Genomic DNA, 22,135 nt, shown 5'->3' on the forward strand with positions numbered 1-22,135 from the left:
GGAACTGGAAGAAAGGGAGGAAGAAATAAGGCAAGGGGAAGTTAATAATTCAGGGACTAGAGAGGAAGAGGAACATTTGCAAGAGGCACGGATAGTCTGTCACCAGGCATGGGGACGGTTAGCGAAATTCGACTACGCAACACGCACCACCAGAGCACACATGCATGGTGACAAACCAGGCAGGTTGCTGTCCTGGTTATGTAAACGAGAGCACCCCAGACACCCAGTGACCGCCATAAAAGACATGAACGGTGACACTAAGACAACCCAGCACTCCATAAACACCACATTTGCTGACTTCTACACCACACTATATGCACACGACACCCAAGTCCCGCTGATAGACATACAAAACACCCTGGAAGAGATAGGACTCCCCAAATTAAGTGAGCAACAACGAGACTTGTTAGAAGAGCCCCTCACGCCCGAAGACATTACAGACGCCATTAGATCCCTGGCCACATGCAAGACCCCAGGAACGGACGGGCTCCCCCCCGAGTTTTACAAGGCATATGAGACAACACTGGCCCCACTGTTATATGAGGTATACCAGGAGGCTTATGAAACAGGAACCTTACCCAAATCCATGACAGAGACACTAATAGCAGTGGCAGATTTAAGGCAAAGGGCCCCGTGGGCAGCACCTGACAGAGGGCCCTAGGTGGGCGGGTCATGGAGGCGGAGCTTAGGGTGGGCGGAGTTAATTGAGGTAACAAGTGCACAATGGCAAACTTTAGGGACAAAAGCTATTTTTTATGAAGTTGTCTTTATTACAGTTGCCTAGGCAACTTTTGTTATAAAATAAAATCATCTACTCTCGACACACTAAACTCTAGTTAATGATCATTATTGGTTATTTTGTCAACCATTATATATAGACATATTCACATACAATAATCGCCCAACCAAAGTTGCCACTGATTTATCAACCTCAGAAGGATGAAAGGCTGAAGTCTCAAGTAACAGTGCTTTGAGGATATTGGGTCAGTTACGCTCCACAAACGGGGGCCTTGGAGAGGCAGGGGGGCATGGAGACACAAACGGGGGCCTTGGAGAGGCAGGGGGGCATGGAGACACAAACAGGGGCCTTGGGGAGGCAGGGGGGCATGGAGACACAAACGGGGGCCTTGGGGAGGCAGGGGGGCATGGAGACACAAACGGGGGCCTTGGGGAGGCAGGGGGGCATGGAGACACAAACGGGGGCCTTGGGGAGGCAGGGGGGCATGGAGACACAAACGGGGGCCTTGGGGAGGCAGGGGGGCATGGAGACACAAACGGGGGCCTTGGAGAGGCAGGGGGGCATGGAGACACAAACGGGGGCCTTGGGGAGGCAGGGGGGCATGGAGACACAAACGGGGGCCTTGGGGAGAGGCAGGGGGGCATGGAGACACAAACGGGGGCCTTGGAGAGGCAGGGGGGCATGGAGACACAAACGGGGGCCTTGGAGAGGCAGGGGGGCATGGAGACACAAACGGGGGCCTTGGGGAGGCAGGGGGGCATGGAGACACAAACGGGGGCCTTGGGGAGGCAGGGGGGCATGGAGACACAAACGGGGGCCTTGGGGAGGCAGGGGGGCATGGAGACACAAACGGGGGCCTTGGGGAGGCAGGGGGGCATGGAGACACAAACGGGGGCCTTGGGGAGGCAGGGGGGCATGGAGACACAAACGGGGGCCTTGGGGAGGCAGGGGGGCATGGAGACACAAACGGGGGCCTTGGGGAGGCAGGGGGGCATGGAGACACAAACGGGGGCCTTGGGGAGGCAGGGGGGCATGGAGACACAAACGGGGGCCTTGGAGAGGCAGGGGGGCATGGAGACACAAACGGGGGCCTTGGGGAGGCAGGGGGGCATGGAGACACAAACGGGGGCCTTGGGGAGGCAGGGGGGCATGGAGACACAAACGGGGGCCTTGGAGAGGCAGGGGGGCATGGAGACACAAACGGGGGCCTTGGGGAGGCAGGGGGGCATGGAGACACAAACGGGGGCCTTGGGGAGGCAGGGGGGCATGGAGACACAAACGGGGGCCTTGGGGAGGCAGGGGGGCATGGAGACACAAACGGGGGCCTTGGGGAGGCAGGGGGGCATGGAGACACAAACGGGGGCCTTGGGGAGGCAGGGGGGCATGGAGACACAAACGGGGGCCTTGGAGAGGCAGGGGGGCATGGAGACACAAACGGGGGCCTTGGGGAGGCAGGGGGGCATGGAGACACAAACGGGGGCCTTGGGGAGGCAGGGGGGCATGGAGACACAAACGGGGGCCTTGGGGAGGCAGGGGGGCATGGAGACACAAACGGGGGCCTTGGAGAGGCAGGGGGGCATGGAGACACAAACGGGGGCCTTGGGGAGGCAGGGGGGCATGGAGACACAAACGGGGACCTTGGGGAGGGAGGGGGGCATGGAGACACAAACGGGGGCCCTGGGGGGGGAGGGGGGCATGGAGACACTCACGGGGGGCTGGGGCAGGAGGGGAGCATGGTCCATGGAGACAGTCACGGGAGCATGGAGACACAAATCCCCACAATAGCTAAACTTACCCGTTGTTTCAGTAGGCAGGAGACAGCAAACAGCAAACACCACTCGACAGCCTCGACTCGAGCAGCACCTTCTCTTCTCAGCTGGGCCCGGGCAATGGAGATTACTTCTTTTTCCTCGTGGGATCACACCGCCGGCACATAACACTGCGTCACTGTGACGTAGACACGTCTCCTGGGCCAGTCCTGGCCCAGGATTGGAATGAACCCGGAGTGTTAAAATGAAAGGGCCCTGTTGTGTGGAAGGGGCGGGGCCCTGTTGTGTGGAAGGGGCGGGCAAGGGGCGGGCCCTGTTGTGTGGAAGGGGCGGGCCCTGTTGTGTGGAAGGGCCGGGGGGGCCCGGGGCGGGGGGGGGCCCGGTCGCCTTTTGTTTGCCTAGCGACCGTTAGATCCGCCTCTGACTAATAGTCCCGATACCCAAACCACATAAACCGGCCGAGGAATGCGACTCTTACAGACCAATAGCAATGCTAAACTACGACTGTAAGATACTGACCACCATACTGGCCAAAAAACTGTCAAAAGTGGTAGGAAGCCTAGTTCACGAGGACCAGAATGGCTTTGTGCCCGACCGCAATACGACGGCCAATCTGCGTAGATTACAGCACATTATAGCACACACAGAGGGAGACCAGGATCATATGGCGGTAATGTCGTTAGACGCCATAAAGGCATTCGACTCCATATACTGGGAGTGGCTGATAGAGGTGCTAAAGGAGTTCGGATTCGGGGAACGATTTGTACGCTGGGTCAAGATATTGTATAATGGACCCACGGCCAGGGTGAAGACGGGCAAATGGGTCTCGGGAGCCTGGAACATACAAAGAGGCACAAGGCAGGGATGCCCCCTGTCGCCCATGCTCTATATCTTGGGGCTGGAGCCAATTGCGATCTACATTAGGAGTCAATTCTGGGACGCTGGGATAAGGGTGGGCAGGAGACATCATGTTATCTCGCTATATGCGGATGACGTCCTGATCTACCTAAGGGACCCAAAAAACAACGCCCCAACAATCTTGGAAGTGTTAGATAATTTTGCGCGTTATTCGGGGATACATTTTAGTAAACAGAAGTCCTGCATGTTTCCGCTGGCGGGCCTAAGGGAGCTAGGAACAGACAACCTACCCCAAGTTGGGATAAGATGGCAACCGGACACGTTTAAATATCTGGGGGTCTGGATCAGGCATACACCTGAGCTTACACACGAGCAAAATACGCTGAGGGTAACTCAGGGGCTTCATAAATCTATGAAATTTTGGTCTAAGCTACCACTCTCAATGATGGGAAGAGCATCAATAGTAAAGATGATTATACTCCCCCGATATTTATACTTCTTCCAGACTATTTGCCACTACATTAGACCACCCTTTTTTCGAAAGTTAGATGCCCAGATTAGGGATTTCATATGGGGTAAGGCACGCCACAGACTGGCACTGAATATTCTGACCCTCCCGCATGATGTAGGGGGCATACAGCTCCCGGACTTCGAAAGATACTATCTGGCGGCCCAACTTAGCCATGTCACCAAATGGTTATCAGACGAAGTTACCAACGAAACAGGCCTCCTGGGAGATCTAATCAAACCTCTGTACCTCAAGGAGATAATATGGGTGCCCCCAGACCGTCCCGACAGAGCACCCCCATTGGCTGGATTGGGCAGACTGATATGGGAAAGAGTTAAAGCAATCACGCACTTAAAGAATCCTTATTCCCCAGAAATCCCAATAATGGCAGGCTTAAGAAAAACACCAGCCGACACTAACACGATCAGGCAGTGGGAAAGACTGGGTATCTACGCCTGGGGAGACATGTTTGAGGATGGGGAGTTCAGAGGGCTGGAATCACTGCACGAGACAGAGGGAATACCCATGGGACAGTTTTTATGGTATCAGAAGCTTAAGCACGAGGCTAAAGCGAGATGGAGCAACTGGCCAGAGGAGCCAACAGCGACCCCTCTTGTAACAGAAATGTACAATCTAAGCGATGGGTGGAGGCCAGTGTCAAGAATCTATGCGCAGATGAATGATAGGCCCAACCCCAGGGGCGCTACTCTAAAAGCTAAATGGGAAACTGACCTTGGTGAAGAGATTTCAGACAATGAATGGGAAAGAGCACTGAAGTTTCCGAAAGCAGTGTCCAGAAACACCAGATTCAGACTCATCCAAACAAATGTCTTATACAGAACGTACATGACCCCGAAAAGAGTAGCTAGCTTTAAGCGGCAACCGGAAGCGCAATGCCCATGGTGTGCCAGTGAAAACGCAGATCTAATACATATGTTTTGGGGATGTGCAAAGGTGGGCACTCTTTGGGCCAACATCAAACAGGCATGCGAGAAGGGCGGAGTAAGCAGATACGACTGGACAATGAAGGAGTGTCTGCTAGGCACGTACCCCAGGATCAGCAAGTTAAAACACATTGTGAGGGTGATGGACATAGCATGCATCTTGGCAAAGAGGGAAATAGCAATGTCGTGGAAGTCAAAGAAAGGCCCGCAATATACAAGATGGAAAAGGGAGATGGAGCGGTGGACGACCGCAGAGACGGAAGCGTGGGGCACCGGGACCACCAGAGGGCTAGGGGACGCTAACGCTAAATTCGAGGCATGGAAGGCCGTGATCAGAGACATGTTCCTGCCGTCGGATGATATGCCCCCATGAACTAACGAGTAGGTGGACTGGCACACAGCCCCAAGAGACACGTGGTTCGTAAAGAAGAGAGGAGAGAGGTGTGGCACATTGGGAATGAATGCTAACCTTACCCTCAACCCACAAGCAGAGATTGGGACGGGCCACCAATCCGACCCTAAGTAATCCAGACGTCATATTCGCTACAAAAGGAAGACAATGTATGTTTGTGGTATGTTAGAGTTTTGTTTATTATGTATAAGAAATAATAGAACATGTTTCAACCTCATAAAGAGGATGTAATGCCAACTAAGAAATGCTAATAAAAATATTTTGAAATAAAATGATAAAGCATCTTTAGTACTCCAATTGGCCTTGCAGTTGGAAGGGGACAGGCTTGATTGCCCCATTGGAGAAAAGGGACTGAACTTCTTGCAGCAGAATAGCAAGTGTTTTTTCAACCTTTGACAAGGTAGGGACAGAGGCCGGCTGCCCGATGAATTCCAGTGGTGGCCCTGCTGGATTAGCAATAACACCCATCGCCCCTGGTGATGTATGCCACTGTTCAATTAACTTTGAGAGACGCCCTCCCTCTGGCATGTGAATGTGGAGGTGGAGACTGGTCAGGCCTGTTTGGAGGATTGGCTCCTGGTGTGTGAAGAGCCACAGCAGTGCTGGTTTTCCATGTAGGCCTGGAACTTTCCTTTGTAGCTGTGTGACAGGGTAGGTGTTGCACCGGTAGGACTTGGACTTGAAAAACATGTCTACCTGGACCAAAAGCAATGACACCACTGTTGCAGCATGCCAGAGGAGCGGGTGGTGTCCTGTATGCGTTGATGGCTTGAAGTGTATCATCCACCCTTTTGCCGAACAGTTTCTCCCGTTTAAGGGCATGTCCACTAACTTTGATTGCACTTCTGGATGGAAATTAGTGGCCAGCTTTGATGGCGTAGAACAGTGTTGTTCCCCATCTGTCAGAAGCCAGTGTCCGCAATATCCACCCCCACCGAAACCGTGTGGTCTGGGGCAGCCACCTCATCATGAAGGAGGGCAAAAGCTTCATCCTTCTTGTCATCTGGAAGGAAATTCAATATTGGGCTCATCTTGAACCATAGCTCCCTGTCGTAGCAGGACAGGATAGCCATAGCATTAGCATCCTTGATGGTGGTTGCGGCCGTGGAGATGATAAGCTTTCTGAAAGAGTCAAGCTGCTTCCCATCCTTGTTGAGTGGCATTGAACACGGAGAGGAAGGATTGGCAGACACTTCTGGGCCGCCGCTGACACCATGGAGTCCGGACTGGGCTTCATCCATAGACACTTAGGCCCTGAATCAGGAGCCTTGTACTTTTTCTCAAATCTGCCATTTTAGCGAGGGGCAGTATAGGGATTTTTCATCGACAAAAGACTGTCTTTCGAGATATCCTCAAGGACATGTATGGCCACCACAGACTTTCTTGTCTGCTCCCTGCGCTGGTATAAGAAGCCTTCCTTCTTTTGCTCTTCTGGGACGAGATCAAACAACTTGGCAGCCCTGGACATGCAGGTGTGGAAGGAACCAATTTCATCCGATGGGGAGTCTCTGAGAGGAGGATCTTCCGATTAATCATCCCATGGCAGGACATTATCAAATTCGTCCACGGTATTAGTGTGGGTGGACACAACACGTTGGGAGAGATCATCCTCCGTATCAGTATCTGTGAGGTTGGAAGGAGGAGGAAGAGCAGGTGTGTGGGACCATGAAGGGCGCCGCGTAGGAGGTGGAGGAGTAGGTAATGGGCCAGCAGGAAGCTTCTGGGAAGGTCTTAAAGATGGAGGAGGAAGCCTATACTGCAACTCTGAGACTGTGTAGTGTGGCTAGAATGCCCAAAGAAAGGTCACAAGGCTCTGGTTGAGTGCGAGCCAGCCTTGAGATGGCTCAGGTGGAGCTGAAATTGCCCTTGGGGCATAATCACTGAAACCCCAGCTAAAGTAGAGTGCATAATCTCAACATGGGTGTCATCTACTTGGGTGTCATTATCAGAAAAGACACCTTCCTGCTCAAAATAGGCATTGCTGGCAGGTAGCAATATGTCCTCAGGTGGAATTATAGCAGGGCCAGGAACATAGGGGGCAGAGTAAACAGTGGATGGGTATGCATATGCCTTGTGTGAGAAACCTGAGCGTTTCCTCCCACCTACTCCCCTTGTATCCTCTTCTCAGGTGGCCAGGGAAAGGCCATCACTTTTGGATCCCGACCCGGGGGGTGGAGAAGCGAGGGAGGATCATCTGGGTGGAGGGTCCTTCGGGATTGGGAAGAGGATCTCTGGAGGACAGCTCAGGGGCAACATGCTCGCCTTGGAAGCAAGACGACACGGAGCAACACAGGTTTGATCCCCGGGTCCGCGCTTAGAAACCTATGGGTATTAAGCGCGTTATAAATAACCTATCATATCATATCCACAGGCGAGACATGGTCTCCCCCTTTCCATCATGACGATCAGCTTAGCTCCCCCCCCTCAGCCTTTATGGGCTATTGTGACACATATCCCCACATTATCCATGATTTAACACACTATGGTACTGGAACGAGGTAGAGGCAACTAAGAGTGATGAACACTGGTAGGTCATTTCACCACTCTAGTACTGAGACGAGGAAGAGGCCTGCAGAGTATTGTAAATATCGGGCATGTCCCTTTAACTTTGGTCAGGCAACTGGACCAAATGACCCACACCTGGGGTCATTTAACAATCCTCATGAGTATAAGAGTGCTGGCAGTTCAAGACGAAGGGACGGAGAAACCTACTGGTGGGAAGCAGGAGCTGTGGAGAGCTGCATGGAGGGAACCGGCATGACGGCAGGCAAGAGCAGAAGGTGCCACGAGAGGACCGTAAGCGAAGTAACCGCCTCTGAGGGTCAGGCCGCTCACCTGCTCAGAGAACACTGCTTCACTCCAAAAAGAAGGATGGCAAGAATTTGCAGAGCCGTGTAACAGGTGGGAGAGGCAGCTGGATCTGGACCAGAGTACAAGCAGCAAAAGCTGCCTCAAGAAGAGGGTGACGCACTGATAAAGGAAGAGACCGGTGAGCCTGCCAGACACCAGTGGGGAAAAAGGGTGGTCTAGAAGGGGCAGACCTCTATGCTAAGAGTCTGATACATGAGGGGAACATACAGAAATATTGTTGATATATCTAAAGAACCCCGAAATAGAATGAAGAATAAATGCAAGAGAGAACCCTGAGTTACATAAGGGAGAATACTCGGAATCCTGAATATCAAAGTGAGCGAGTAACGTGTGTGAGTGCCAAATGCGCCCTTTTTTAATACTGAACAAACTGGAAGTATTATTGAATTCAGTACAGAAGTAAAGCAATAAGAAAGTATGATTGAACAAGTATTTCTGAATACCACACAGAGATAAAGTAAATGAAGACAAGGTTTTGAATGGACCAAAAGCAACATTGTGCAAGTGGCAAATACCACAAAGCAAGTTTGTTTGTTTGTTTGTTTGTTTGTTTGTTTATTAATTTGATAATGCACTCCAAGCCCTTGGGCAGCCAGGCGCAGCAGTACAAGAAGTCTCAAAGCTTAGTTACAGTGCCAGTCGCAGGTTGGTACATGCATGTGAGTACAGTATATAATACAGTGGAATTAACAGCACAGACATTTGTCATTTGTGGATGCAGGTGAACACAGTGTGAGTACAATAAATGATACAGTGAAGACATTTGCCGTTAGTAAGTCATAAAGGTTTAGTTGATTAGATGCATGCCAGGTAAGTCGCAGTAATAGTATTAGGTACAGTGTTGTCAGGTGGAGTGGTTAAGGGTCATTAGCGCGAAGCCATTTGAGAACATTAATTCTAAATCTGGCGTAGGGTAGGGGACGTCGTAAGTCTATTGGGAGTGTATTCCAAGATTGTGCAGCTTTGACTGGGAAGCTTCTTCCTCCAGCCGTAGTTAGTTTAAATCTAGAGATTTAGAGCAGTAATGTGTTGGCAGATCTCAGTGGACGGGTTGTGGGTTTCCTAGAGATTTTCTCTGATAGGTAGGGAGGTGCTAGATTGTTTAGGCATTTGGAGGTAATGGATATGGTTTTGAGGAGTATTCTGTCCTTTATTTTTAGCCAGTGGGCCTCTTTCCGGAATTTAGAAATGTTATTTTGCAATCTTTGGAGTTTGTCAGTGACATACTTATTGGCTCCTGAGTACAAGGCGTTGCAATAGTCTAGTCTAGACAAGATAAGAGCATTGGCCACAGTGATACAGCTAGCGTTGGAGAGGAATGGTCTGGCAGCGCGAATTAGTTTGCAAGTGTAAGCTGTTGAGGAGGAGAGGGAGTTGACTTGCTTCTTCAATGTGAGAGAAGAGTCCAAATAGAATCCTAGAGTTTTAACCTCAGGCATAACCTTGATGATATTGTTGTCAATGTTGAAGGAAGTGTAGTTTGGGGTTAATTTCTTTAGGTTTGAGTCAGATCCGAGAAGAAGAATCTCAGTTTTATCGTCATTCAGGCAGAGGCCATGGGTCGCCATCCATGCCTGAATGAGGATGTATATCTTATTCACCAAGGACAAGTCCACTTCATAGTTGCCCGAAAGGGGTATGAGGATCTGGGTGTCATCTGCATAGTTAGTGTCTTGTCGAATAATGGCTTGGTGAAAATGTTATACATGGTAGGTGAGACACAAGATCCTTGTGGGACTCCACATGTTATTTGGATGGGATCAGCGCAAGTGGAGGTCGAAAAGCCTCTCATAGTCCGTTTGGCTAGAAAGGATTGGACCCAGGCTATGGCTTCTCCTGAGAAATTGGCAGCCAGCCTAAGGTGACTGCATAAGACTGTGTGTGGTCCACCAAGTCAAAGGCTGCTGACAAGTCCAATAGCAGTAGCAGAGCTGTTTTGCCGCTATCCTTTAACTCCTCAATTTTTGTCTTAAGGTCTAACAAGGCTGTTTCGGTACCATGGAGAGGGTGGAACCCCGATTGCCTGGGGCCGAACAGGTGATTAGCTTCCAAGTAGTCTTGAATTTGTAAGTAGGCTACTCTGTCAATGATTTTGAGAAGGAATGGTACGGTGGTGATGGGTCTATAGTTAGTGGGGACGGCAGGGTCGAGAGTTTGTTTTTTAAGTAAGGGGAGGACCAAGGATTCTTTTAGATTTTTAGGTACTGAGTTAGATTTAAAGGAGGAGTTTATGAGCTTTGAAATAAACGGGGCTAGATCTCTGGCCGCATCCTTTATTATTTGCGCTGGGCAACTGTCGCCCTTGCAGTTAGAGGGTTTCAGGGAGAGAATTACCTTTTCAGTATCGACGATAGAAATTGTTTTGAAACTGAAGGGGGGAATGGTATTGTGCTCAATGGTTAGTGGCGTTTGTTGATCGGAGAGGGGCAAAGAGTCTTTCTTTTTGGTTATTTTGAGTTGGAGGGTGGAGATTTTATTTGATAAGGCATTTTGTATGTTAGTACACCATATCTTGTCCTTTGGGACAGTGTCTACTGGTTGTAGAGGGGATTCCATTTCCCGAAGGATTGAGAAAAGTTCCTTCGTATTAGATTTGGCGTTGGTAATTCTGTCGTTGACTAGATTTTTTTTTGTGTTAATAATTTCTTTCTTATAGTGTTTGGATAAATGGGCTACTTTGGCTTTGTTATTGTCAGTAGGCGAGTTGCGCCAGATAGCTTGAAGCTTTCTTTTCTTCTTTATTAGTTCATTAAGTCGGGGTGTGAACCAGGCATTCAGGGGTGCCTCCTGTTTGCCTTTTGCGTTGTTTAGTTGGTGCGATGGTGTCTAGTGCCATGGTCATAGCTTTGTTGAAAGTGTTCACTAGGGTGTCTGGGTCGGTGTTATTCTCCAGATCCTTGATAGCAGGGAGAAGAAGCGGGATACGTTTTTAAGCCGTAATATCTTTTTGGCTTCTAGTCGGGAGTGGGGGTATCATACTGATAGTTTTGGGGCTGAGACGATCAAGTGTGGTGGTGAAATAAATTAAGTAGTGGTCCGTCCATGGTTGTGGGATAATGTCGGTAATGGCAATATTGCAGTTAAGATCGGATACCTAGTCGAGAGTTTTACCTCTGATGTGGGTAGGTGAGAGGATTTTTTGGGTGAGCCCGTGGTCATTAAGTAGGGCTGTTATTGAGTGGGCATGCTTGTTATCTGGGTCATTAAAGCCGATGTTAAAGACGCCCATCAGCAAGGTTTGGGAATGCTTTTTCATATTGTTTGCTATCAGGTTAGTAAGGTCATCTTCAAATGTTCCTAGTGGTCCTGGGGGCCTGTAGATCAGGTGGATGGTTAACGTACGGTTATTAGATAACAGCATTTTTGCTGTGAGTATTTCACAGGATGAACAAGGAGGTGAGGTGGTGAGCCTAATAGGCAAGGAGGTTTTAGAGATGATAGCTAGGCCACCGCCTTTAGCCTTAAGTCTATCAGTTCTGATGATTTGGTAGCTATCAGGTAAAGCTAGCATCAGGGTAGGTCCTGCCGCCTCATGGAGCCAGGTCTCAGGTCTCAGGTATAACTGAGCCAGGTCTCAGTTATAGCGAGTGGGTCCAAGTTACCGTTGCTAAGAATATCAGAGATTTCAGTGGCATGGGCTACCATAGATCTGGCGTTGATGAGTGACCCGGTTAATGTAAGAGTACTCTGAAGGTTAAGATTATGTAATGATTTGACTCAGTGTCTATTTTGACTCAGGTGCTTCTTAGTGTGGGGTTGAGCAGGCACCAGGATTGGGATCTCTAGTTTGGTTACCTGTTCGCACTTGGCCCAAGTTGAATGACATACAAGTATTGACAAAGCAAGTAAAATCCCAAGTATCCATAGTACAACCAAGTGAATGGTGAGCAAGCAAACCACGCAAAAGGACTGAAAGAGGATATTTCTGATACTAAAAGTACTTTTCACTGTCACCTGAAAGCAGTGGACAATTGTTGTAAAATCTGATTAAAAGGGGTATCGGTTGCGTGACTTGTGATGGGTGGACCTTGTGGTCTGTTAACTGCGCCTAGACTGAGGGAACACCTGCATGGGAGCAATATTAAATAACAACAGCCCTTTGGTTATCGGTTGCGTGACCTGTGATGGGTGGACCGTGTGGTCCGTCAACTGCGCATAGACCGAGACCCCTGCATGGAAAGCAAATGAAAGGAGGGATCAAGGGTGTGAACCTTGCATTTGTGAACCAAGTCTCTCGCCAATGCTTTTTAACATTTACATATGAAGTCTGTGCAACATTCTGGTGGAAACCGGAGTGTTCTATACCAACTATGCGGAGGATACGCAGCTCATCTTAGAACTAGTGGATGCAGCTAAACTGGATGTCTCTTAATGACACTAAAATCGAACTCATGCTGTTCGGGTCCAGTAACCTATTAGCTAAGCTGGGGAAGGAGTATGAGACAATCCAGATAAATGAAGCCATAATCCAAGTCTCCAACCAGGTCAAAACCCTGGGAATGATGGTCAACTCCTCTGTTAATTCAGAAGCACAGGTGAACTATGTATACAAGAATACAGCCTATCACCTGCTCCTTATGAAGGCCATTAGTCCTTATCTAAATGAAAGCAATATGGCCACAATTGCAAGGGCCATTGTGTTATCTAGGTTGGACTATGGCAATGCCTTGGTCACTGGTGCATCTGTTAAGGACGTAGCCAGATGTCAAGTTATAGAAAATGACGCGGTGAGGCTAGTAAAAAATCTTAGGAGAGGGGAGCATACTACCTCGGCCAGAAGATCGCTACATTGGCTTAGGGTTGAAGAGAGGATAAAGTTCAAAGCTATGACACTTGTTCATAAGTGCCTCGTTGGGAAAGCCCCTAGTTATCTCAAGAATAGCTTGGTTATATACACCCCACAGAGACAGTTATGCTCTGAAGGTAAGAGCCTACTCATAGCTCCCAAATACAAGCTCAAGACAGGTATGGGTAGATCGTTTGTAGTACTAGCAGCTCAGCAGTGGAATAGACTTCCGCTGGTACTCAGACTGGAAGGAAATCACCTAAATTTTAGAAAACTCCTGAAGACTCACCTGTTCAGGTAACTCTGATTTCTCCCCCAGCAACACTCTTGAGCAACAAACACAGATACAGGAGGTGCTATAGTTTTGTGTTTGTCTGTTAAAGCGCCCTGATGCCTGCAGGCTGCCGGCGCTATACAAGCCGACATACATACATCATACAGAGAAACTACCCTTGGCAAGAGGTTTGGGGAGGATCCCAATCCTTTGAGAATTATTTTGTTTGAACTTTGAACTTTCTGTCTTGAACTTGGGGAAAGAATACCCAAGACTTTGTGGAAGTGTCTTGAACTTGGGGGAAGGGAACCCAAGACTTTGTGGAACTGTCTTGAACTCGGGGGAAGGGAACCCCAAGACTTTGTGGAACTGTCTTGAACTTGGGGAAGGGAACCCCAAGAGCTTTGTGGAACTGTTTTTACCTCTGAAAGGGGAGCTGAAAAGTAAGCCAGGAGCTAGTAGAAGCTCAGAACTTTGTTTGGAACACCATTTCTTTTATTGCTGACATCCCTACACAGTGTTTAGCTTTAGTTGTGAGGGAAAGTATAGGTTTTGGACACAGACAGACTTTTAAGTTGAACCCTTTGACTGTCCTTAGTTTCTTTAGGTAGGGAAATCCCACCTTAGCTTACGGCAAGTTAAACCGTCGTCCATCCTGACATTTAAGTTAAAGTGAGTTTGTTTGAACTTTGAATCTGTTGTCTGTGTCTTCCTTCATGATGCCTTCAAACTTGGTAGTGCTGAAAGCACAGAGGCAGAATCTCCAGCTGGAGGGACGCCTCATGGAGCCGTTGACAATGAGACGTGCACCTTTGTCATGAACAAGGCGGTCGTAGTGGTGACACTCGTCGATAGACGAAGAGGTCACCGATGTGCTAGAAGGAGGTGTGGAAGAGTGCTTCTTGGCAGAAGACTGTAGCGCAGTAGACAACACTGACATGCATTTTGTAGCTGAAGATGATCAAGCAGTCTTTGTTGATGACGTTGTCACTGATGGGATTGCTGACATCCTCAAGGTCGCAGCCCGAGCTTGGGTTGTATGACCCTTTTCTGCTCTTTTCCCATGGGAAGAGTCATCATGGGACCTTGACTTTTTGGATGAAGAGGTGCGATCTTCACGGGAGCCAACTGGCTCCCACCACCCAGGCTACATATCTCCAACTGCCTGGAGTAGCACTCTCACACAAAGACAAACATTCCACTAACATGACATTCTTTCATGACATCACAACATCCATGCAGGAAGGGAGACAGGAAATATTACACACCTCCCTTCCTTCAACATGCCACAAGGAAACACCAACACAAAGAAAGGGCAGAACACAATACCTCCATCCTTCAACATAGTGTGGTGACACCCACACAAACGCGCACACACAAAGGAAGGTCAATGCACACAACATGCTCCCGGGCTCTGCTCTGCCTGAGGGAAACGTGGCTAAGGACAGAGGCCATATCAGAGGCTCCAGCTCTATCATCTAACCAAGTCACCAACCTTCAGTGATGGTCTCAAAGAATCTTGTTGGAGAACAACTGGCAGAATGAACAGCCGCCGATCTCATGGTCATGATAAAGACAGTAGAGGCAGTCACTGTGAAGATCCTCCACATAGACGTTCTTTAAATGACAGGTAGCCCAGCCCTTGAAAGGACTTTTCCTCCTGGTGTCAGCTGTAACTTCACGGATAGGTTGCAGGCCTCAACGAGCAGACACCGAAATGGTATCTCCGGAGGTGCTGAGAAGTTGGAGCAAAACCACAGATGGGCGAAGGAAGTTCCAGGCTTTGTGAAGAGTTGAAGAATGTGTTGAAAACCAAAGATAGAGTCAATAAATCATCAAAGAAATTGAGAGATTTTTTTAGGACTCCCAACACTGAACGTGCGTTAAAACATTCTTAAGATGATCCCAGGGGGTGGAGCTATGGGAGACCTGTCTATTGGCTGTGGAGCAACATTACCCAAAACAACTAACAGAGCACTAAAGTGACAGCAGTTTTAAAATGTAAACTGTTTTACTGTTACCGGGGATTACCAGCCTGACGCCAAGGAATCTTTGATCAGCATGGGTAACTATGAACGATCCATTGCTGGAGAAACACACATGTACAGCAAATAGACCTAGGCAACAGGTCTGCCCGTTTTTAACTGCTCTTGAAAAGAGTGCGGTATTAGGTTCATTCCTAAGCTCCAGCTGATGGGAGGGTAGTACAAAGCTTAGATGGATGTATGACACGTTTACTAATTGTAGCGCATTGATTGAAATTAATAAAGCACATCAGATGATTGGTCCTTACAGGACTGATAGGGGGAGGGGACAGGGGGTGATATGCTATTGGCACAGGCCACGGCAGACTGTTGTCTTTGAACAATGGCCACACTGAGACAAAGGGAGATAGGTGATGTGTCCAAAATCACAGTCCCATAACTTGAAGCTCATGGTGCAGGTTTCAAAGTAAGCAAACCTTGCCAAAAATGATCCCTGGCCTCCAAACATTGCTGTAACCCGCGGCCGAGCTCGGATCAGCCTATACGGCAAAGCCCTAAAGACCAGACTATGTGGGTAGCATGGGCCAGCTGTGTGGGACAGTGTGGGCCAGGCTGATAAACAAATGCACAGGGCGGCTGATAAACAAATGCATGAGGCGGCTAGTAGATTTGACCAATGATATTGACCCCATGTTCATTAAAATTCACTTTTTGGCACAAATGTTCCCAGACACGTGACGCCAGTACTTCTCCAACAGTTTTTTTGGCAAAGAGGAATGAAAAGCAACATGCAGTTAAGGACCACATTTGTATTGGTGCTAAGGCCCATTTTCTGCCCCAGTCAGGCCCTGCCTGGGCCAATGCCATAGACTTTTGAAAGTGACCACATCCTTTTTGACACATAGAAAAAGATCTATTTACATCTGTTGAGGCAGTCAATCTACTATTGTAGCTAGAAGCCTTCATTCTGATGAAAACGACCCAAAGCACTCGCCGTAGATCCCTGGGCAGCGCTACTGATGTGAGCAGCTATTTCTAAGTTGTAAGCATCGCATTCGGATGCATTTTTCATGACCTTCAATGAATGACCACATTTCCTGCAGTCATGAGCTTCACATCACAACATTTAAGGGTATCACCCCATTATTTCGCGGCCAAAAATTCCACATGCGAAAATGATGAATTTCGAAATGCGCATTTCAATGCATTTATATGTGGGCGGTGGGTGAGGGTAATAAATATTGTAAGGTGAGTATGGGGGTACAGCGGGGTTTCTCCCCCGTATGTAAGTGCATTGAAATGTGCAACCAAAAAAAAAACATTCTCTATTTTCGGACTCTGTATTTTATTTTCAGATAGATCCGATTTAGGCGGAGCTTCTGAAAGTGTGATATGGAGTTAAGACCATTGTATGCCTTGATGTACAGGGTTCCATCCATTCCCAAACGCTATGTACAGCACCGTTGTTTCTCCATCGCCTTCTGGATGGGACCCAAATCAATGATCGCCCAAAATGCGATCGATATTAAGGGGTGACTTCTCTTGGTAGTTCAGCTTGGCCATGAATCAAGTGTTGAAAATTGCTGCGAACTCAGCTTGTCAAGCGCCATCTTTTTTGCTTAGCTACTAAGGGTTAACTTCTCTTGGTAGAGATGCTAGTTCAGCTTGGCCATGAATCAAGTGTTGAAAATTGCTGCAAACTCAGCTTGTCAAGCACCGCCTTTTTTGCTTAGCTACTAAGGGTTAACTTCTCTTGGTAGAGATGCTAGTTCAGCTTGGCCATGAATCAAGTGTTGAAAATTGCTGCGCACTGGGCTTGTCAAGCGCCGCCTTTTTTGCTTAGCTACTAAGGGTTGACTTCTCTTGGTAGAGATGCTAGTTCAGCTTGGCCATGAATCAAGTGTTGAAAATTGCTGCGCACTGGGCTTGTCAAGCGCCGCCTTTTTTGCTTAGCTACTAAGGGTTGACTTCTCTTGGTAGAGATGCTAGTTAAGCTTGGCCATGAATCAAGTGTTGAAAATTGCTGCGCACTGGGCTTGTCAAGCGCGCCATCTTTTTTGCCTTAACGGAATTCGGACTACTATCAGGGCAGTGAGGGAGGATAGGCTCAGGGGCAACACACTCGGCTTGTTTACAAGACAATGCAAAGCAACAAGGGTTTGATACTGGGTGCCGCGCTTAGAGGCTGGAGTCCGATATGAAGCGTGAGATAAATACCCAATTTAACTTTATTTAATTTATCATGTTCCAAGGTACCAACCCCACCGATAGAAATGCAGCAAAATATCACACCTAGGTGAGACAAAAAATGTCTGCCTGTGTTCTACAGAAGAGATACAGGGCGACGAGCCAGGGCCAGATTTAATGAAGGGTGTGGGTCAGCGCACAGTTATTGTATTACCTTTGTGCTTTGACTCACACAGCCGCCTTTGTCTTTTTTTAAACATGGCCTTGTGATGCAGGTGCGTTTGTTATGCTCCTAGTTGCACATCACAAAAGCATCGTACAGAAAGAAATCTGTGCCTTACATGCGTCTTAATTAATAAGCACACAGGTTGTCATGGTAATCAGTATGCCAATTAGGAAAAAGGCATTGGGTGTCTTTTATATGAACCTTTTCGTTTGACTCTGCAGTCTTACACATCTTTGATTTATGTTCAGATCTGGCAAAAAGTAGAACAGACACATTACCACTGAAAATGTATTTTGTTAAAGGTTATTCAGCAATTTGTTTAAAAATGCTTACAACTACTAATATTATACCTTTAATACTTTTAAAAAAAATGTAATATTATTTTAAGAAAATACACATATATGGGGCCGATTCAATAAGCGTATAAAATAGTGTAAGTAGAACTTGTCATTTTTTGGCGTACGTTTTCCTTACCCTATTGTTTAGTTTATTCAGTTTTCCTTACCCTATTTTTTAGTTTATTCAGTTTTACTTAACCTATTTTTTTATTTTATTTAGTTTTACTTACCCTTTGTTTTGTTTATTTAGTTTTACTTACACTATTGTTTTGAGCTCAGTAAATCAGCGCAATACATACATGAATCTGATTTATTAAGCTAAAAAATAGTGTAGCTGAAACGTACACCAAAAAATGGCTTTAGTTCAACTTATGCTATTTTTTGGAGTTTAGTAAATTAAGTCGCACTTTAGTTATTTTTTGAGCGCAGTAAATCCGCCTCATATCGCTTTAACATTGATGTGGGTATCATTGTAAAACTTGAGCAATGCATTTGGGAGAATGTCCTGTTCACCATTACGTGTAAGGCCAGGTTAGTGTCTGAAGTTAGGAGCGCTTGCTGTGCAAGAATAGCTAACTTGCTGGCGGTGGTGAGTTACCCGGAAGTCGTGCGCTTGCGGCACTTGCATCAAGCGCACCTGGACCTCTATGTGTGCTGCATCTAGTAACATGTGCGCCTGTGTTCAGTGGCTGGTTCCTCGGATGCATTTCTAGGCTGCATGGATATGATACCAACGTTCCACATTCCGGTCAGGAGAAGCTACTACCCGCGCTGCTTTTAACTTGTAGTCCTGAGATTATAATAATGGCGAATTGTGGGCCTACAAGTCCCGGAATGCAAAGTTAAAACCAGGACTGGACTAGTATCTCCAGACTGGAAAAGGGCATGTTGGCATCTACGAGGCTGCATTTAATACGCCAAAACTCTGCGACCCTCGATTGGACCTGGACCCTGCAGTCATGGTCCTTGAAAGCTCTAAATGTTTTCGAATCCAAATTTGTGACATTACTTTAGAAATCTCAGTAAACTAAAGATATGCCTGTGTATATTTACGAGAAATTAATACGTTTCGATGTTAGGAATACATCTGTTATTAAATAGAAACTAGTAAAAGTCGCACACTTTTAAATTCAATATTAGAAATCAGAATAGTAACTTGTTTTTTTTTGTATACTTTAGAACACGGATCTGCAACCTTTGACTCTCCAGATGTTTTGGACTACAACTGTCATCATCCCTTAACAGCATAGTCAATAACCAGATACTCTAGGAATTGTAGTCGAAACATCTGGCGAGCCAAGAGTTGCAGACCTCTGCCTTAGAAGGTAAGCTGAACCATTAAAATAAGATCCAGTTTCCTGCAAACAAAGCTATTAATAGCATTTCTCATAAGTGACCGACTGCTGACATGAATACAAACTTCCTGATCCCAAAGGGCTAATCCTTCCAGATGTTTTGGACTACAACTGTCATCATCCCTTAACGGCATAGTCAAAAGCCAGATATTCTGGGAATTGTAGTCTGAAACATCTGGTGAGCTAAGTGTTGCTGACCCCTGCCTTAGAAGATATGCTGAACCATTAAATTAAGATCCAGTTTCCTGCAAACAAAGCTATTAATAGCATTGCTCAGAAGCGACAGACTGCCGACATGAATGCAAACTGCTTGATCCCAAAGGGCTAATCCTTTCTCCTGTGCACGCAGAATGGGCTCGTCATGTGTCGGAGGATGGTCTGTGACTGCGAAAATCCGACCGTGGACCTGTTTTGCTGCCCGGAATGTGACCCTCGGCTCAGCAGCCAGTGCCTCCATCAGAGTGGGGAGCTCATATACAACAGCGGAGACACATGGGTGCAGCAATGTCAGCAGTGTCGATGCCTGGTATGTATCTCATTTATTGTGCATTTGTGAGGTGCTTTATGCAACAGAACAGTGTTTCAAAGCGCCACAAGGCTAAATGGGAAGGGAACAGGGAAATAATAACAGTGGCAGAAACAAAAACAACAATAATATATATACATTCGTGATCCTACTAGGCCTTGTGGCATTCGACCTTGCAAGTGCATGGAAGAAAAGTGTGGGTAAAGGGGATGGAGGGGGAGGGCAGGACTGGACAAGTGCCAGGGAGGGCCAGGGAAGTGCTAAGGGAAGCCAGGAGGACATAAAATGGCCAATCAGTGTTCATTCTGGTAAAGTTTGGGACACCCCGTAAAAGTATGATGATTGCTCTAGTCTTCAGAATCCTAAAACAATCTTAGTGGGATTGGGAAGCACAGAGTTTAATAAAAAAAGAAAAAGATGAATACATTCCCAGATAAATAGTATATTTTTTCTCTTTATGATGGGTTCACATGGCTTCTAAACAAAACACAAAAACAGAATTACAGCCCATGTAGTAGGCATTTTCCTGCCTCCCAAATGTATTCCTATGGGTAATGCTTACTACTCTAGGTCGCCTCTTTCTCGTCCCAGTACTTGTTGGAAATGGGGAGGGTAAAATGGGATGAGATTGGAAATACTGTCTGGGGCCGAATGAACATAGGGTGATGGAAAGAAGAAAAAAGGGAACCCCTTGACCTTGATTTTCTGTGACTGGGGCAATTCTCCCTTTTTAAAGTCAGTCTCGGCCCCTGATATCCTTTTATGGAGGTCCTGGTTTTGCCAGCATACTCTAGGATCTGAAATAGGGGAAGTTGGATATGTTTTAAATTGAAGGTTAGACCTTTGTTTCTTCTGACCCCCCCTTATTTGCGGCCTCTATTCTCGGGCAATATCCTCACCTCCCTCTTAGATCTGGGACAGCAACACTTATATATCCCATGAAGGCTTCAGGGACTTCCTCCTCTTCACCGATTGTCCCTTTGGGATACTGCGTCTCTCCTAGGTTTCTCCCATGGTCACAACCCCGGAATCCCCTATCCAGGTGGACCTTGCTTGTCCAACCCCAGGGTTGGGATCCAAAAGTGATGGCCCTCCCTGGCCACCTGAATAGAGGATTCTCGGGGTCTACATTGGAGAATACCTTCAGGTTTCTCACAGTGCCTTCCAGAAAGCTATGTAGTCTTCACTGTGTCTAATGTGAGGAGGCAGTGAGTTCAACAAAGTTGGCGGCAGGGTTGAGTAGGCTGACCCTTCAATACTCGCCAAATTGGAGGTGGGGACCACTACGAGGAGCGCAGTGCTTGACCTAAGGGTGTGAGTTGAGTGGTAAGGCGTAATCTTTTCTTACAGGAATTTGGGGCCTGCTTTGTGCACCGCTCTGTGTGTAATACACAGGCATTTGAAGGTGGCCCTGCATCCATATCGGAGCCAGTGTAGGGTGCAGAGAGCCAGTGAGCTGTGGTCCCTTCGCTCCAATGCGAGAAGCAGCCTGACAGCCACATTTTCTCCTCTTTGGAGTTTAACTGGTAGGCCGGTGCACCCAGGTAGAGGGAATTCGCATAGTCAAGTCTGGTGGCCATAATTGCAGCCTGTCCGTTTGGGAAAGTAAGGGAAGGGAAGATACGCTTGGGGAGCCTAAGGTGAAAATGACAGGCTTTGGATGTATTGTTAATGTGGTGAGACATGGTTAGGTCCCATTCCATTGTGCAGCCAAGGTTTCTGACATTGGTGGTGGTTGCACGGGGAGGCCGAGTGAGGGTAGCCATGGAGTCGGTTGGGAGAAGAGAGCAGATTTTCTGCATACCATGATCTCTGTTTTACCTGGGTCCAGAAGGAGATAGTTAGTCGTCATCCAGCAGCTAATTTAGTTATTTATTTTTGTATTTAGATTTGTTAAGCACACAACAACCGGTGGCATCACAACTCTGTTACAACCAGATACACTTAAATATGATCAAGTCAGTTTAAGGCTGGGATGTGATTAGCCCAGGTAGACTGTCTGAGAGACATGCTGCTAGGTCAGGGTTGGGGTAGGTGGTCGATTTAGGAATTCTCAGGATGATTTATGTGTCACCCACATAGCTATAGAAAGTGGTGTTGTGCGAGCGGATGGTCCTGGGCAAAAGGGTCAAGTAAAGGTTGAAGAGAAGCGGTGAGAGGCAGACGCCTTGGGGCACTCCAGTGTTTACTGGGCGTGCACCAGAGAGGAAAGAGAGGAGATTTGCTGTCTATTAGAGAGGAATGAGGCAATCCAGGAAAGAGTTGAGTCATGTATTCCTAAGGAGTGCAGTCTGTCAAGGAGGATCATGTGGTTAATGGTGTCAAACGCTGCTGAGAGGTCAAGAAGAATAAGAGCC

At 47.6% G+C, this 22,135-nt stretch overlaps 1 protein-coding gene across 4 annotated transcripts in view; it reads left to right on the forward strand.

The window, feature by feature from the left end:
* Positions 1–22,135, forward strand: part of NELL2 (neural EGFL like 2) — an 871,367-nt gene that overhangs the window by 818,830 nt on the left and 30,402 nt on the right. For all 4 annotated transcript variants that reach the window (XM_069628010.1, XM_069628008.1, XM_069628011.1 and 1 more), the window contains one exon: positions 19,602–19,778. In XM_069628010.1, the coding sequence (XP_069484111.1) occupies positions 19,602–19,778 (177 nt within the window). The remainder of the gene's footprint in view (positions 1–19,601; positions 19,779–22,135) is intronic.

The sequence above is a fragment of the Ambystoma mexicanum genome, chromosome 12 (assembly GCF_040938575.1).
Source record: "Ambystoma mexicanum isolate Mex_15411 chromosome 12, UKY_AmexF1_1, whole genome shotgun sequence".
Classification (NCBI taxonomy): Eukaryota; Metazoa; Chordata; class Amphibia; order Caudata; family Ambystomatidae; genus Ambystoma; species Ambystoma mexicanum.